Genomic DNA, 16,205 nt, shown 5'->3' with positions numbered 1-16,205 from the left:
CTGGGATTACAGGCACGCGCCACCATGCCCAGCTAATTTTTTGTATTTTTAGTAGAGACGGGGTTTCACCATGTTGACCAGGATGGTCTGGATCTCTTGACCTCGTGATCCACCCGCCTCGGCCTCCCACAGTGCTGGGATTACAGGCTTGAGCCACCGCACCCGGCCTAAAAATTTGCTTCTTTTTGCTACTTTCTGATAAACCGTATGCTATGTGGAAGGTACCATTGAGACTTCTTGTGATGAAGAGAACTCTACTTCAATTGTGGATAAACTAAACTTAGAAAACAGACCCCTTGTCCAGCCAGTTTGAAGAAAATCTAAGCTGGGGCAGTGAAAGTCTGAAGCACAGGCACTTCCTAAATAAAACTTTCAGTACAGGTCATTCAAGGGAGAATTTCAGATCTATGCTATGTTTATAAATTGTGTACTCTACATAAATGCTGGGTCCCTGGAATTCCCTACACTGTGTGAAACTCATCTCTTACTCTCTGAAACAAACCCAAGTCCTAAGCCCTCAACCCCTGTGCGCTCATTCCTTCACAGTCATCAGACCCCTCGTGACTCAGACTTTCCAAGTAAGCATTTCAAAAATGATCTCAGACTAGTCAGCTCCACTTGAGCAACCTGCTCCTTACTCGTTAATTTTCCCGACACGTCCCTTATGATGACTCGTCCACCTGTTTTTCAAATTCCATGTGGCTGGGCCTCTGTAGCTTTGTGGTTTTATATTCTGCGTACTTTCTCACAGTGACAGCTCCAGAATTTTTATGTCAGGTGAGGTTGAGGACAGGCAGTCTGGTTGGAGGAAGATATTCAGGGGCCAGACTCAAAGCCCTGTTTGTACATGACACCCTCCTTTTATAATGGCAAAGATCCCAGGCTCTGCAGCTGGACTGATAGTTTAATTCCTGACTTCATCACTTACTAGCTTGTGAGTTTGGCCAAATTACTTGACTTCTCTATGATTTAGTTAACTTATTTGCAAAATGAAGATAACGGTAGTACTGTGTCTAGGGGTTGTTGGATGCCAATGCAGAATCCCAGTGACCAGAAGGGATGAGAGGAAGCTCAGAAGAGACCAGCTTGAAAAGTCCAAGTCCCATTCCCACACTGCCAATAGGAGGCATAAATTCCCCCTCAGAGGACATTCGGGAAGGAAGAGGTGGAGGGGAGAGCCCTTGAAATGGGAAGAATAGCCCTGAGAGGGTCATTAAATTTCATATGGCCAAGCATTTACCCAACAGAGACCTGAGGCATTTCTTTTTGTGTGTGTGTGTGTGAGTCAGGATCTCACTCTGTCTCCTGGGCTGGAGTGCAGTGGCATGATCTCGGCTCACTGCAATCTTCTCCTCCCGGGTTCAAGTGATTCTCCTGCCTCAGCCTCTCAAGTATCTGGGATTACAGGCGCCTGCCACCACAGCCAGCTAATTTTTTTTTTTGTATTTTTAGTTGTGATGGGGTTTCACCATGTTGGCCAGGCTGGTCTGGAACTTCTGACCTCATGATTTGCCCTCCTCGGCCTTCCAAAGTGCTGGGATTGCAGGCGTGAGGCACTGCACCTGGCCAAAATTTTTTTTCTTTTTTATTGTTTTTAATACTCCCCCAAGCTTTATTGAGATATAACTGACAAATAAAAATGAGATGTTTTCAAGGGTACAACGTGTTAATTTGATGAGTATATATTGTGAAATAATTACCACCGTCAAACTAATGACACATCATCACCACATATTTACCACTTTTTTCTATGTGTGTTAGCAAACTTCAGATAGACAATACAATATTATTAATTACAGTCTTCATGTGATTAGAGTCCCAGAACTCACTCGTCTTATAACTGAAAGTTTGTACCCTTGACTGTTGTTTTTAATCTTTACATTGAGGCTTAAAATATATGCAGTAAAATGTGCAGAGTGGACACATAAGTGTTTAAGTCATCGAATTTTATTTAATTATTTAATTTGTTTGTTTTAAATAAATAGAAACAGGGTCTTGCTATGTTGCTCAGGCTGGTCTTGAACTCCTGGGCTCAAGCAATCCTTCCACCCTCAGCCTCTCAAGGTGTTGGGATCACAGGCATGAGCCACCACACCCGGCCAACTGTTGAATCTTAACACATGCCTACCCTCACCTACCCACTTTCCAGACCAAGATGTGCCGGATTCCCATCACCCCAGAAGTCTCCCCTGCCTACTTCCCAGCAATGCCACTCGAGAGGTAGCCAGTATTTTGACTTCAATCATCATCAATTGATTTTTCCCTGTACTTGACTTTCATATAATTAGAACCACACAGAAACGCTTTTAAAAGAAAATGAAATTTAATCACCAAGATCTGGCAAGCTTAAACCCATATCCCCATTCCCTACCCCAACCCTCCCCGCCATTGGTGGAAAAGAGAGTCTGAAAACTAAGTTGGGTGAGTTATAGCAAGTCAAACTACATTTTTCCTTGCATATCTGAGTTACACGGTAAATTTCAATTAACTGCTAGTTGTGAGCCTAGAAACAGGGATCCAGGTGAGTTAGAATCCCTGACCTATGCTTAAGAGCCATTGCCAAAGATCGACTCAGGGAAATGAATAGTTCTCTGCCCCATCCTCTTCCCTACTCACTTCTGCTTGATACTAGAAGTGAGACTCACTCAGCGTCCACCTTCCCCACCCTTAGAGAGTTCATAGAAAGTGGAGTGTATCATTCACACAGCCACGTGCTGCTCTGCAGCTGGAAAGGAGCACTTTGGAGAAAACTGGGCATGTGTCCTGATGCCCTTCTCACTCTCCAAATCCCCAGCTTCCCCCAGATAGACTGCTATTGACCTTTAATCCGTTTGCTTTATTTTCTTCTTTTCCTCCTTCTTTCTTCTACAAAGGCCCCCTGCTTTGGAAATGAGGCATACCCAGGGAAAACAGGTTTCAGGTCAGCTCTGGTTCAAAGGGTGGGTCCCTTCCACTCCAACAAGTTTGATTCCCTCCTTCCGCCTTCCTCCCTGCCCCTTCTCTTGTGGCACCCTCTGGTCTTGCCGACTTGACTCTCTCCTCCGCCTTGATTCCTCTAGGGTACACTTCTCCAAACGGCCCTGCAGAAAGCACAGCGCGGAGATGCCCCTCCCTGGGGAGGGAGGACCCAAAGCTCTGACCTCCCCTCTTCAGTATCAGCTATAAATGCCACAGATATTCTTGTGACAAAAAAAGAAGAAAAATAAGAAGCCAAACTGTGGAGCAATTTGGGGACTCCCCCCAGCTGCTACCTGCCTGCAAGTTTCGCTCTGGCACTGGCTGGCCTTTGGGTCTTTTTGCACAACTTTATTTTCTATCAAGGCCCAGGGGGTTTGCCCCTTGTCTCTCTGCCTGGTTGGCCTATCCTTCCTCTGGAACCCAGGCATCCAAATGACAACTTCTATGTGCATCCTTTAGAGATGAGAAGAGGAAACATCTCTCCTGCCTTCTGGTTCCTGTGGCTGCTTCTCTTTGGACTTCTGGGACCCAGTAAGTGACTTACCAGTTAATGAGGGAGAGCGGCATGGAGGCCACATAAGGCCTGAAGCAGAGATGGGGGTCCCCTGCCCGGGCATGACTCTTCTTCCAGAAACAAAGATGATTTTTTGTTTTTGCCGATTTCTGCAAAAGCCAATACTGATCCCAATTCCACTGACCATGACTCTGATGCTACATTAGAAGCAAATCTATATTAGTCTCCCCAGGCTATGGCTGTGGGCACAAGTGGTGGGGCAGTGCTGGCGAGATGAGGGAGGTGAGACTTTTGCTTTTCTTTGTATCTTGGCTAAAAGTTTTGTTTTTAACTGGAAAATTCTATTTCCAATAGCACTCTTAATTCCAAATTAAAACCAAGATCTCAGTCTAAAGTCATGTAAAAATCCTTCAATCCTTCTTTGTTGTTTTTTTTTTTTTGCCATAGGTTATTGGGGTACAGGTGATATTTGGTTACATGAGTAAATTCTTCAGTGGTGATTTGTGAGATTTTGGTGCACCCATCACCTGAGCAGTGTGCGCTGCACCCTATTTGTTGTCTTTTGTCCCTCACCCCCCATCCTTCCTCCGTAGGGCCCAAAGTCCATTGTATTATTCTTCTGCCTTTGCGTCTTCATAGCTTAGCTCCCACATATCAGTGAGAACATATGATGTTTGGTTTTCTATTCCTGAGTTACTTCACTTAGAATAACAGGCTCTAATCTCATCCAGGTCACTGCAAATGCTGTTAATTCATCCCTTTTTATGGCTGTATAGTATTCCATCAGATGCCAGTTTCTTTATCCACTCATTGATTGATGGGCATTTGGGTTCCATGACTTTGCAATTGTGAATTGTGCTGCTATACACATATGTGTACAAGTATCTCTTCTATATAATGACTTCTTTTCCTCTGGGTAGATACACAGTAGTGGGATTGCTGGATCAAATGGTAGTTCTACTTTTAGTTCTTTAAGGAATTTCACACTGTTTTCCACAGTGGCTGTACTAGTTTACATTCCCACCGGCAGTGTAGAAGTGTTCCCTGATCACCGCATCCACACCAACTTCTGCTGTTTTTTGATTTTTTGCTTCAGTTCTTCTTTGGATGCTGCCTGATTCCAAATCCATGTCTAATCCCCTGAGAATTTCCTTGATAGAAACAAATTGGAGGTTGGCCACTGGGGGTTTGGCTCTAGCAATGGATCAGCGGTGGCTGTAAAAGGAAATAGCCCAGGGGAGAAGTGAATTGGGCTCCATGTGGCTCCAGCAGACTGAGACACTTCCGTTCACTCCCATCTTTCATTTCTTACATCCCCATATCTTCCTGATTTTGAGACACCAGGTTAATCGGCTCATCCATTCCATTGCCTTTACTGTAGGATGGCATGTCAGGAAGCGGGTGGTGCGGCGGAAAGAGAAGGTCTAGGTTGGTCGATGCGGAGGGTTTGGGGTGCTTCCCTGTTCTTCCTCAGTATACATCTGTTTCCTGCACCCCACTCAGGATTTGCTCCTTCGCCTGCTCCAGCTCTTCTTCCCTCGGCATTCTTTTTCTTCCCTTTCCTGTTGCCTTCATCCTGAATGCTTCAACTGTTCTCTACCTACCCATGCCTTCCAGATCCACCTGTTACCTGTCTTCATCCCTAACTCCAGTCCTATCTGTCTGATTTTAAACAAGAGTCCCCTTACCTCAGAAGAAACTGTCATTCACGTAGTCATTCAACAAACATTTATACAGCTCCTACTCTGGGCCTGGCATTGCTCCAGGCTAGGCCACGGTGAGGAATGGAGCAGGAAACGCCATGGCCTTGGCCCCTTGGAACTCTCGGTCTACTGTTAAACATAGACTTAAATAATATTTCCTTACAAAAGGGAACAAGTGTGCAAGTGCTGACAGGCCCCTCCTCTTTTCCCACCACTAGATCTGTAAAGTGACCCATGTGTCTCCTGTAGCCCTGTTACGGTGGATTAGCAACGACCACTCCTCCATCTGAACGCTGGGCGCCCTCTCACCTCTTGACATCTCGGGGCCTTGCTCAGTGCTTTCTCCTTCCCCTCCCATCTCGCTTTACCTTTCTTGGTTTCTTTCCATCAGCAACCAAACAAGCTTCAGTCTGTGTGCACAAGTGTCATCCAAGGAGATTAATAAACACTTGGGTTTCCAGGCCCTGACACCCCCCTAAGCAAGATCCTGATTCAGTAAGATTCGTGGGATGGGGTGGGTTTCTCAGACAGTGTGACCCCAGAGGTCTCTGGACTAAATACTGTTTGAATTATGCCCGTCCTAGTGTCCCTGCATCACTCCTCAGCCACCGCCTCTCCCTCCGCTCTCCTTCCTCACCCCCATTCTTGAAGGCCTTCCCCACATTTGCTATGTCACCTCTCACCTCCCATTCACTTGTTAATTTTACTAGGCAATGCATGTAAATAGTTCCGAAAAAGAAACACTTGTAGTCCTACAAGACTTCTCTTAAAACTTCAGCCCCTGACTCCCTTTCCCTAACTGCTTCTTACTCTGAGCCCTGCTTCCCAGGGTTCTTTTTGGCATTTACCTTCATGCTGCATTTATCTATTTATTTAGAGGCTTGCTCTGTCCCCCAGGCTGGAGTGCAGTGACACCATCATAGCTCACTGCAGCTTGGAAGTCCTGGGCTCAAGTGATCCTCTCATTTCAGCTTTCCAAAGCACTGGGATTACAAACGTGAGCCATTGCACCTGGCCATAAATTCTCCTACTACTAATACTTCTTTGTTGGTTGAGGTTGTTTTTTTTCCCCCCTACTTTAGGCATGATTTATTGTCTTCCTTCTAATGAAAAGGATTATTCAGGTTAGACTACTCCCCCCGCACACTTACGTCTCACGTTCCAGCTCACAATTCTCCCCAAATGATTGTATCAAATTTTTGGTGTTAAATTAGTATTTAGTGTTTACATTATAATAATAAATGTTACCTCTAGTAACATTTATAACTGGGTCATATAATTACATTTTGATGGTTGTCCATTCTTGTGATTTTTGTTTTTCTAGATATTAATAACAGCTTCATTTTTAAAATTTCCATAGTTTTCTTCATATATATCATTAATTCATCCCAAAACCTCCACCAGAAGTGTCCCTGCCTTTTCAATACACATGAAGCAATCTATCAGTTTCACCTTTTTCCCTTGAGCAATCCTGTTTGGAAGCTTCTGTCCAACCAGTACTGATTACTCGCTAGGTCTCTTGTCCTGTAATTTGTATTCAGTAACATTCTGGAAATAATTCTAATCTTTTTTCTGGCTTTTTTTTTTTTTATCTTGGAGCAGGACTTTCTCTAGAAGCTTCCTGAGAGAGAGTTTAGGGTGGGAAATTATTTTAAAACCTTATGCACTGTTAGGGTAATGCTAAGCTGCTGTAACAAGGAGATCCCAAAAGTGACTTTGAAAAATAAACTTGTTTGTACCTATCCTAAGATGAGTATTGTAAGATGGTGGGAGCTCTGTTCCATGCAGTCATTCAGGGACCCCGGGTGAATATGGTTCTTCCATCTTCAACATATGGTTTCCAGTGTCATCATCATTTCAGCCCAAGGAGAGGGTAGAAGAACAGTATTTTGTATTATCTTATGATACAGTCAGTCAAGGTGCAGCCACAAAAGGAAAGGCCCACAGGCCCTAGAGACAGGAGGCATGGCACTGCCATGCCAGGCCACCTGAGAAAGACAGCAAGGTAGTCGGGAGGCAGAAGATAGGAGTGAGGGAAAGGTTTAGGTTTTTCCTTTTGTTAGGGTTTCTGTGGGAAAGGCAAGGAAGGGCAGGGTGAACAGTTTAGGATTGGCTGGTTTGAATAATTCCTATGTTCTTTGAGCTATATGGCTGATTACTACCTAGTTGCATGGTACTTGGCTTTGGAATGATTAAGGCAGATAAATATTGTTTCCTGGAGTGCATGGGTGTATGGGCCAAATCGAAGAGTATTGGTTCTGGAATGGTTAGTTTGCAAATCAGCTCATGCTCCTGGCTAGGCCCTTTGCTACTTCTAAGAATTGGCTAGCCCAGGAAGGTGCTGTCTCTCCCTAGCTAGAAAAGTTTGTTAAAATGTCAAAACATGATAATATACAGAAAATAAAAATATGTATACAAGCAGAAATCAAGGAATAGGTATTTACTCTTAAACAAATGAAGTGGAAATTATATGTGTTCCTTCACTTTAGGGGCCTCTGACTAGGGCTTCGACATGTAGCCCTACCTAGCTAGAAGAGAGGTTGAGAAATGTAAATTACCCGTGTGCCCAGGAAGAAGAGAAAAATGGGCCTACCTGTCCATAGACCTTATATGTCTGAAAATATCTTATTCCACCCTCACATTTGACTCATAGTTTAGCTGGTTATAAAATTCTAGGAAGGATATGATTTTTCCTCAGGATTTTGAAGGCATTGATCCACTGTTTCTAGACTCTAGATTGTGAAGTCTGATATCATTTAGATTGCTGACCTCTTGTAAGAGACCCATTTTTTTTTCTTCTGGAGGATTTCAGATTTTTAAAACTGCTGTTCTAAAATTTCATGATATGGTACCATAGTATAGATTCTTCTTTCATTTTATTAGGAATTTGTATAGTAGAAAGTTATATTAGTCAGTTCTGGGAAATTTTCTTGCATTTTTCTCTTTGATAATTGCCTGTCATCCATTTTCTTTGTTCTTTCTGAAAAATCTTATGATTTGGATGTTTGACCTCCTGGACTGTCCTCTAATTTTCTTATATTTCTTCTTCTGTCTTCCAACTCTGTCATTTTATTTTTCTTTTGGGGAGATTTCCTCAGCTTCTTGTCTTCAAATCCTTCTAGTAAATTTTGAGTTGTTTTTTTTTAATTTCAAAGAGATCTTTTTTCTCTACAATCACTTTTAAAATGGCACTTTTATTTGTTTGTTTTTTTCCTTGGGTGCTATACTTTCACTTATATTGCTGAGGACATTTGAAGCTGGTTTTGCTATTTGCATTGACTCAGTTGTCTCTGGCTTTGCTTCATAGGGATATTTGTTTTGGTCTCTATATTTCAAGCTAGAGATTTTCCTCAAATATCTGATAATCCCAAAATGTCCTTTGCATTTGAGAGTGAGGCACTAAAATGATGCCTGGGAGCTTTGTGTGCAGGGGTAGTCCTGTCAACGGATGGACTTAGCTTTAGGGTAACTTACCAGAAAAACGGTAGTTTTGATTGGGAAGATCCTCAAAATATCAGTATCTAGTTTTGGCTAATTTCTTTCCACAAGAAGAATTCTCCAGATCCTGTCTAGAGCATACTAGCATAGCTGCTGATGTGCTGTAAGTGGAGTAAGGAACGACGTAATGAGGATTTTACAGTTCAGGTTGTAAACATTTCCTTAATTGCATAGTTTCAGTAAAACCTCTTACTCCTGCCCTGAGCAGTGCCTAGGATCACTGGTCTAGAGTTTCTTTGGTCTCGAGTATCGATATCTCCAGAGATAAAACCCTAAGCTCTTGTAAGGGAGAGAGGTGTATTCACCCAACTACTTGAGTGGAAGAAGGGATCTGGAGCTGAGAGACAGTCCCTAGCTACATTGCGTTTCAACCATCCTTCCTGTATTTACTCACATGCCACACCCAAATCTTCAGAGGAACCTGGATGCAACTCCTAAACCCTTCGAGGATTACAAGGAATTGATAATTCACCAGTAGTTGACTTACTCTCACCCCCAATGGCGGCTTGTATGTTGAAGCTTTCTCTGTTGTGTTGGAGAGTTACCACTCATCCACCTGCTATTATCTTTTAAAAAAATGTAAATCTCTCCTCTGCTATTGTCATCTCTCCATTCTTTGTCCTTGTGGAGGTATGTCCTTTGTTATTTCTCTACTTTTTATTCTCCTATGAAATCCGTAAGTCTCCATATATACTTATTTATTCTTTTATTCATTCCCATTGGGGGGTACCCCATCATGCAAATCTGTTTTCAATAAACTAAACACTCACTTACATATTGTCTCTGAATCCAGTGGACATGCCCCAGGCCATATCTTACTTGATCTCTCTGCAAAAATCAATTCAGCTAACTACCATATTTTTCCAGAGCCTCTCTATCCTCTTGACTTCCTTGATTCACTTTTTAGAGTTTTATTTCTACCTTACTGGCTGCTCCTTCTCAGTCTCATTCATTAGCTTCTCCTCCCCTATCTGACATCTGAATGATGGAGTAGCCAGAGCTTGGTCCAGAGCCCTCTTCTCCAACTATACTCTCCCAGACAAGTGATCTCAGTCAGCCTCATGGCTTTAAATACAATGTCTATTTAAATGACTTCCAGTTTTACGTCTATTGTTTTGATCTCTCCTCTGAGAACTAAGTGCAGGTTTCTAACTGCCAACAAACAGTCTCCTGGATATCTAATAGGCATGAAAAGTTCAAAATCTCTAATATTTCCAATCTTCACTTTATCCCTATTCATTCAGGTAAATAGAACTAACTTCCAACTCCTTGCGTAAGCCCCAAAGCTAGAAGTTGTTCTTGACTTCTTTTCCTGCCATCCACCACATGCAGTTTTTCGACACTCCCTATTGGTTCTACTTTTCTAATTTCAAAACATAGTTTGTATTCATCCACTGAAATTTATCTCCCCTGCTACCATCCTAGTCCAAGCAATAGTTAGTGCTCTTAACCAATTTTCTGTTTTCACTCTTGCCCTCCTACGTTCCATTTTTCACACAGCAGGCTGAGTGTGATCTTTAAAAAACATAAATTTTTTGTTTTCTGCTTTCTCTTTCCTTCCTGCATGATTAAACCCTAGGTCATTAGGTGAGGCAGAGCAAAACAGGTATCAGGGTTGGATAGGAGGGGAGACAGCAGTGGCCCATAGAGGGATATAAGAAACTAAAGTGGGGCCGGACACAGTGGCTCACGCCTGTAATTCCAACACTTTGGGAGGCTGAGGTGGGTGGATCATGAGGTCAGGATTTCAAGACCAGCATGGCCAACATGGAAAAACCCCGTCTCTACTAAAAATGCAAAAATTAGTCGGGCGTGGTGTTGTGTGCCTATAATCTCAGCTACTTAGGAGGCTGAGGCAGGAGAATCACTTGAACCCGGGAGGAGGAAGTTGCAGTGAGCTGAGATCAAACCACTGTACTCTAGCCTGGCTGACGGAGCAAGACTTCATCAGGAAAGAACAAAGAAAGAAAAAGAAAGAAAGAAAGAGAGAAAGAAAGAAAGAAAGAAAGAAAGAAAGAAAGAAAGAAAGAAAGAAAGAAAGAAGGAAGGAAGGAAGGAAGGAAGGAAGGAAGGAAGGAAGGAAGGAAGGAAGGAAGGAAAAGGAAAGGAAAGGAAAGGAAACTAAATTGGGTGAGGAGGACTTTCCCATAGAGTGGCAGCCTGTCATGTGTTGTTGGAATCTTGTGAGGGTGAGGGGGGTATGGGGTGGAGGGAGTATGTTCCCACATGAAGGGCTGAAAATAAATGAATAGAATATCAGTGATTTGTGAGACAACAATTTGTCTACAATTTGTGTAATTGAAGTTCCAGAAAGCAAAGGGAATAGAAAACATATTTAAAGAAACAGTAGCTGTAAAAAATTGAATTTGATGAAAACTATAAACTCACAAATCCCAAGAATTCAACAAATATCAAGCAAAATAAACTTTAAAAAAATCATACCAAATTACAATATAATCAAATAACTAAAAATCAGTGATAAATGGTAAATCCTAGAACCAGCTAGAAAAAAAAGACACATTATATAGAGAGGAGCAAAGACAAGCATAATAACAGACTCCCTGTGAAAAACCATGACAACCAGAAGATAAAGAAGCAACTTCATTAAAATGCTGAAAGAAAAGATGCTCTACATCTTAGAATTCCACAGAGTAAAAATATTTTCAATATGAAGATGAAATGAAGGCTTTTCTCAGACAAGTTAAAACTAAAAGTCCACCTCCTGGAGACTCACACTTTTTTTAAATGTAAAAGAAAGTTCTTCAGGAAGAAAAAATTTAGATCTGTGCAAAGTAATAAAGGACGTGTGCTGGAAATATGTGGGTAAAAATAAAAGATTGTTTTTTCATTTAAATTCTTCTCAAAAGATAATATACTTTAATATCAATGAATTATGAGGCTTATAACATATGTAGACATAAAATGTATGACAACAGTGGCACGAGGAATAGCTGAAGGAAATGGAAGTATACCGTGGGAAGACTCTCATGCCCTTACATGAAGAGGTATGAGATCACTGAGAGGTAGAAAGTGATACATTAAAGATGTATATCATAAACCCTAAAGCAATGCCACACAAATAATAATAATATTTAATAAGCTAATAGTGAAAATAAAATGGGGTCATAAAAAAGACTCAGGGCCAGGCACCGTGGCTCACGCCTGTAATCTCAGCACTTTGGGAGGCGGAGGCAGGTAGACCACTTGAGACCAGGAGTTAGAAACCAGCCTGACCAACATGGTGAAACCCTGTCTCTACTAAAAATACAAAAATTAGCCTGGCGTGGTGACACATGCCTATGGTTCCAGCTACTCAGGAGGCCAAGTCAGGAGAATCTCTTGAACCCGGGGGGTGGAGGTTGCAGTGAGCCAAGATTGCACCACCACACTCCAGCGTAGGTGACAGAACAAGATTCTCTCTGTCTTAAAAACTGGTTTCTAACTGCCAACAAACAGTCTCCTGGATATGTAATGGGCACAATAAGTTAAAAAAAAAATTTGGTTAATTAAAAAAAAAAAGTAGAAGAAAAAAGGAGGAAAAGGAAAGAAGACCAGATGGGAAAAATAGGAAACAAATATCAAGACTATTAAACCTGGGGCCAGCCACAGCAGTTCACACTTGTAATTCCAGCACTTTGTGGGGCTGAGGTAGGAAGATTGCTGGAACCCAGGAGTTCGAGATAAGCCCAGGCAGCATAGAGAGACCACATCTTTACAAAAAATAAAAATTAAAAAATAATTAGCCAGGAATCATGGCTCGTGCCTGTGGTACCAGATAGTTGGGAGGCTGAGGCAGGAGGATCGCTTGAGCTTTGAAAGTCAAGGCTGCAGTCAGCCATGATTGTGCCACTGCATTCCAGCCTGGGTGACAGAGCAAGACTCTGTCTCTAAAAAAGAATTAGACCCAATATATTGATAATTACATTAAATATATATGGTTCAGATACCCCAATTAAAAGGCAGAGATTGACACATTGGTTAAAAAAGAAAACTCCAATTAAATAATCAACCAAGAAATACATTTTAACTAACTATAACTACAAACATGGTAAAAAAAAAAAAAGTATAAAAATAAGAGGAAGAAAGATACAGCCATAACTATATGTTAGTTTAGTTATGGCCATATCTAACATCAATTTTTTAGAAAAAAACTGAGTATTTCAATATCAAACAAAATAGGCTTAAGAGGTATATTATTAGAAATAAACAAGGACACTTTATAATTATAATCACAACACAATGCTTACTAACTACAAGGGGAGAAAAACCAGCCTGGATATACCTTCTTAATCAAGTAATCCAAGAGAATATCATCAACGATGGGACACATTGATATTATCTGTCACCTGATAGTATGCAAAGAGAAGAATACAACATCACTTCAGTGGTATTCTTGGCAAAGATTAATAACATGAACCTAATGATGATGAAAAATTACAAAAAATATAAGGAAAATTCTATAACATAACTGGCCTGTTATCTTCAAAGTTTCAAAGTTATGAAGATCAAAGGAAGATTGAAGAACTGCACCAGACTGAAGAAGACTAAAGAGACAAGACAACTAAAAGCAACACATGATTCTGAATTGAACTGTTTAGTATAAAAGACATTATTAGGACAACTAACAAAACTTGAAGGGCATCTAAGGATCAGGTGGCAGCAGTATATTCATGTGAATTTCTTGATCTCGACGGTTGTGTTATGGTTGTGTATGAGAATAAAGTATTGAAGGATAATGAGATATCAGGTTACCAAGTAACTCCCAAATGATTCAGGGAAAAGGGTTCTTTGTGTTATACTTGTTACAAAAGAATCTGTGATTTTTTTAAAAAGTAAAAACAAAGAAAAATCAATCAGAGTATGCTATTCCAGTGGGTCTTCACTGTATTTGAGATGAAATTTAACCTTTCTACTCTGGTATTTTGCTAAACTCTGAGCATACCTCTGTCAGCAAAAGAAATTTGGGCTTATGTTCTAGCAAGGAAAAGAGATTAAAATATAGACAATATAAATACACCTTGGGTTATGTGCTGTTAAAAAAGCAGGGGTCCTGCTTCAGAAATTATAGTTAGAAAAGGTCTCTCTAGAGCCTTGTTTTCTCCTTCAATAACTACATTCCAGCCATCCTGGTCTTTTATTTATTCATGAGTCACATCAAGCTCATTAACAACTCAGAGTATTTATGCTTATGCTATAGATCTATGTAGTCCTTCTCCTGGCCTTTCAAATGGCTTTTCAAATGTCTGTCTTCTTATGCCTTCTTATCAGCTCTCAGTTCATATGTCAATTCCTCAGAGAGACCTTTTCTGACTATAGTATCTAAAGCAGCACCCCTGCTTTCTTTAACAGCACTTAAGCCAATGTGTATTTGTATTATTTTATGTTGTATTACTCCTCTTTACTAAATTATAAGCCCATATCTCTTTTGCTAACAGGAGTATGCCCAGAGTTTAGTAAAATACCAGGTACATATTAAGCCCTCAATATCTAAATAAATAAATGAGTAAGCAGTACTGAGTATATTAAAGTAACACTATACTCTAAACCTGCAAGTCATTCTTAATCCATTCCCACCACCTTATTTGTCTTCCACCTCAGGCTCTGAGAATACCACAGCCTTCACAAAAGGCTCTGACACCACCACAGCCTCCATCACAGGCTCTGACACCACCACAGCCTCCATCACAGGCTCTGAGACCACCATGGCCTCCACCATGGCCTCTACTATGGCCTTAACTACAGACTCAGACTCTAAGATCACCACAGACTCTACCACAGGCTCTGAGACAACGTCGGCCTCCACCATGGCTTCTACTGTGGCCTTCACCACAGGCTCTGAGATCGCCACCACCTCCACTGCAGGCTCTGAGGCCACTAAAATCTCTACCACAGGCTCTGAGACCACCACAGCATTTACTGCAGTTTCTGAGACCACCACCACCTCCACCTCCACATCAGGCTCTGAGAATACCACAACTTCAGCTGCAGACTCTGATATGATCAAGGCATCCAGCATGAGCTCTGAGACCACCTTGGCCCCCACTGCAGCCTCTAACACCAGCACAGCCTCAACCACAGGCTCTGAGACCACTACAGTCCCGATCAAAACCTCTGAGACCACCACAGCCTCTACAGCAGGTTCTGAGACCACCACTCCCTCCACCACAGGCTCTCAGACCACCACAGTCTCTGTTTCGGGTTCTGAGATCACCACCACCTTCATGGCAGGATCTGAGACTACCAGAGTCTCCACGGTAGGCCCTGAGACCACCAAAGTCTCTAGTGCAGGCTCTGAGACCACCACAGCTTCTACGGCAGGCTCTGAAACCACCACCATGTCCACTGCAGGCTCTGAGACCACTACAGTCTCTACCACAGTCACTGAGACTACCACAGTCTCCACCATGGGCTCTGAGACCACCACAACCTCTACTGCAAGCTCTGAGACCACCATAGCTTCTACTTCAGTCTCTGAGACCACCATCACCTCCACTGCAGGCTCTGAGACCACCACAGTCTCTACTTCAGGCTCTGAAACCACCATGGCTTCTACCACAGGCTCTGAGATCACCACAGCCTCTACTGTAAGCTCTCAGACCACCACGGCATCCACCATGGGCTCTGAGACCACTATGGCTTCTACCACAGACTCTGAAACCACCAAGGTCTCCACTGCAAGCTCTGAGACCACCCCAGCTTCTACTACAGACTCTAAAACTAGTACAATCTCTAACACAGGCTCTGAGACCACCACAGTCTCTACTTCAGGCTCTGAAACCATCATGGCTTCTACCACAGACTCTGAGATCACCATGACCTCTACTGAAGGCTCTGAGACCACCATGGCATCCACCATGGGCTCTGAGACCACTATGGCCTCTACCATAGACTCTGAGACCACCAAGGTCTCCACTGCAAGCTCTGAGACCATCCCAGCTTCTACCACAGGTTCTAAAACCAGTACGATCTCTAACACAGGCTCTGAGACCTCTACAGCCTCCATCATGAACTCTGAGATCACCACATATTCTACCACAGACTCTGAGACCACCACAGCCTCCACTGCAGGCTCTGAGACAACCATAGCCTCCATTGCAGATTCTGAGACCACTGCAACCTCTGCTACAGGCTCTGAGATCACCACAGCCTCTATTACAAACTCTGATACCACTAGGGTATCCACCACAGGCTCTAAGACCACTATGGCCTCTATGATAGGTTCTGAGACCACCAAGGCCTCCACTGCAAGCTCCGAGATAACCACAGTTTTCACTGAAGTCTCTGAGACCACCATGACATCTACCACAGACTCTGAAACCACGAGAGTCTCCACTGCAGGCTCTGAAACTACCACCACCTCTACTAAAGGCTCAGAGACCACTACAGTCTTAGCCACAGGCTCTGAAACCATCATAGCCTCTACTGCAGGCTTAGAGACCACCACAGCCTATACTGCAGGCTCTGAGACCACTACAGTTTCTACCATGGCCTATGAAACCACCATAGCCTCTACCGCAGGCTCTGAGACCACC

General features: G+C 42.5%; 1 protein-coding gene across 1 annotated transcript in view; it reads left to right on the top strand.

The window, feature by feature from the left end:
* Nucleotides 1-3,209: 3,209 nt before the first annotated feature.
* MUC22 (mucin 22) overlaps nt 3,210-16,205 on the top strand; it is a 21,200-nt gene continuing 8,204 nt past the window's right edge. Inside the window, exons 1-2 of the mRNA XM_017520059.2 lie at nt 3,210-3,489; nt 14,272-16,191. Of these exons, the coding sequence (XP_017375548.1) occupies nt 3,420-3,489; nt 14,272-16,191 (1,990 nt within the window). The 5' untranslated portion in view covers nt 3,210-3,419. The remainder of the gene's footprint in view (nt 3,490-14,271; nt 16,192-16,205) is intronic.

The sequence above is a fragment of the Cebus imitator genome, unplaced genomic scaffold (genome assembly GCF_001604975.1).
Source record: "Cebus imitator isolate Cc_AM_T3 unplaced genomic scaffold, Cebus_imitator-1.0 Scaffold799, whole genome shotgun sequence".
Classification (NCBI taxonomy): domain Eukaryota; kingdom Metazoa; phylum Chordata; class Mammalia; order Primates; family Cebidae; genus Cebus; species Cebus imitator.
The sequence above is the reverse complement of the archived record's forward strand: the minus strand, read 5'-3'. Positions and strand labels throughout refer to the sequence as shown.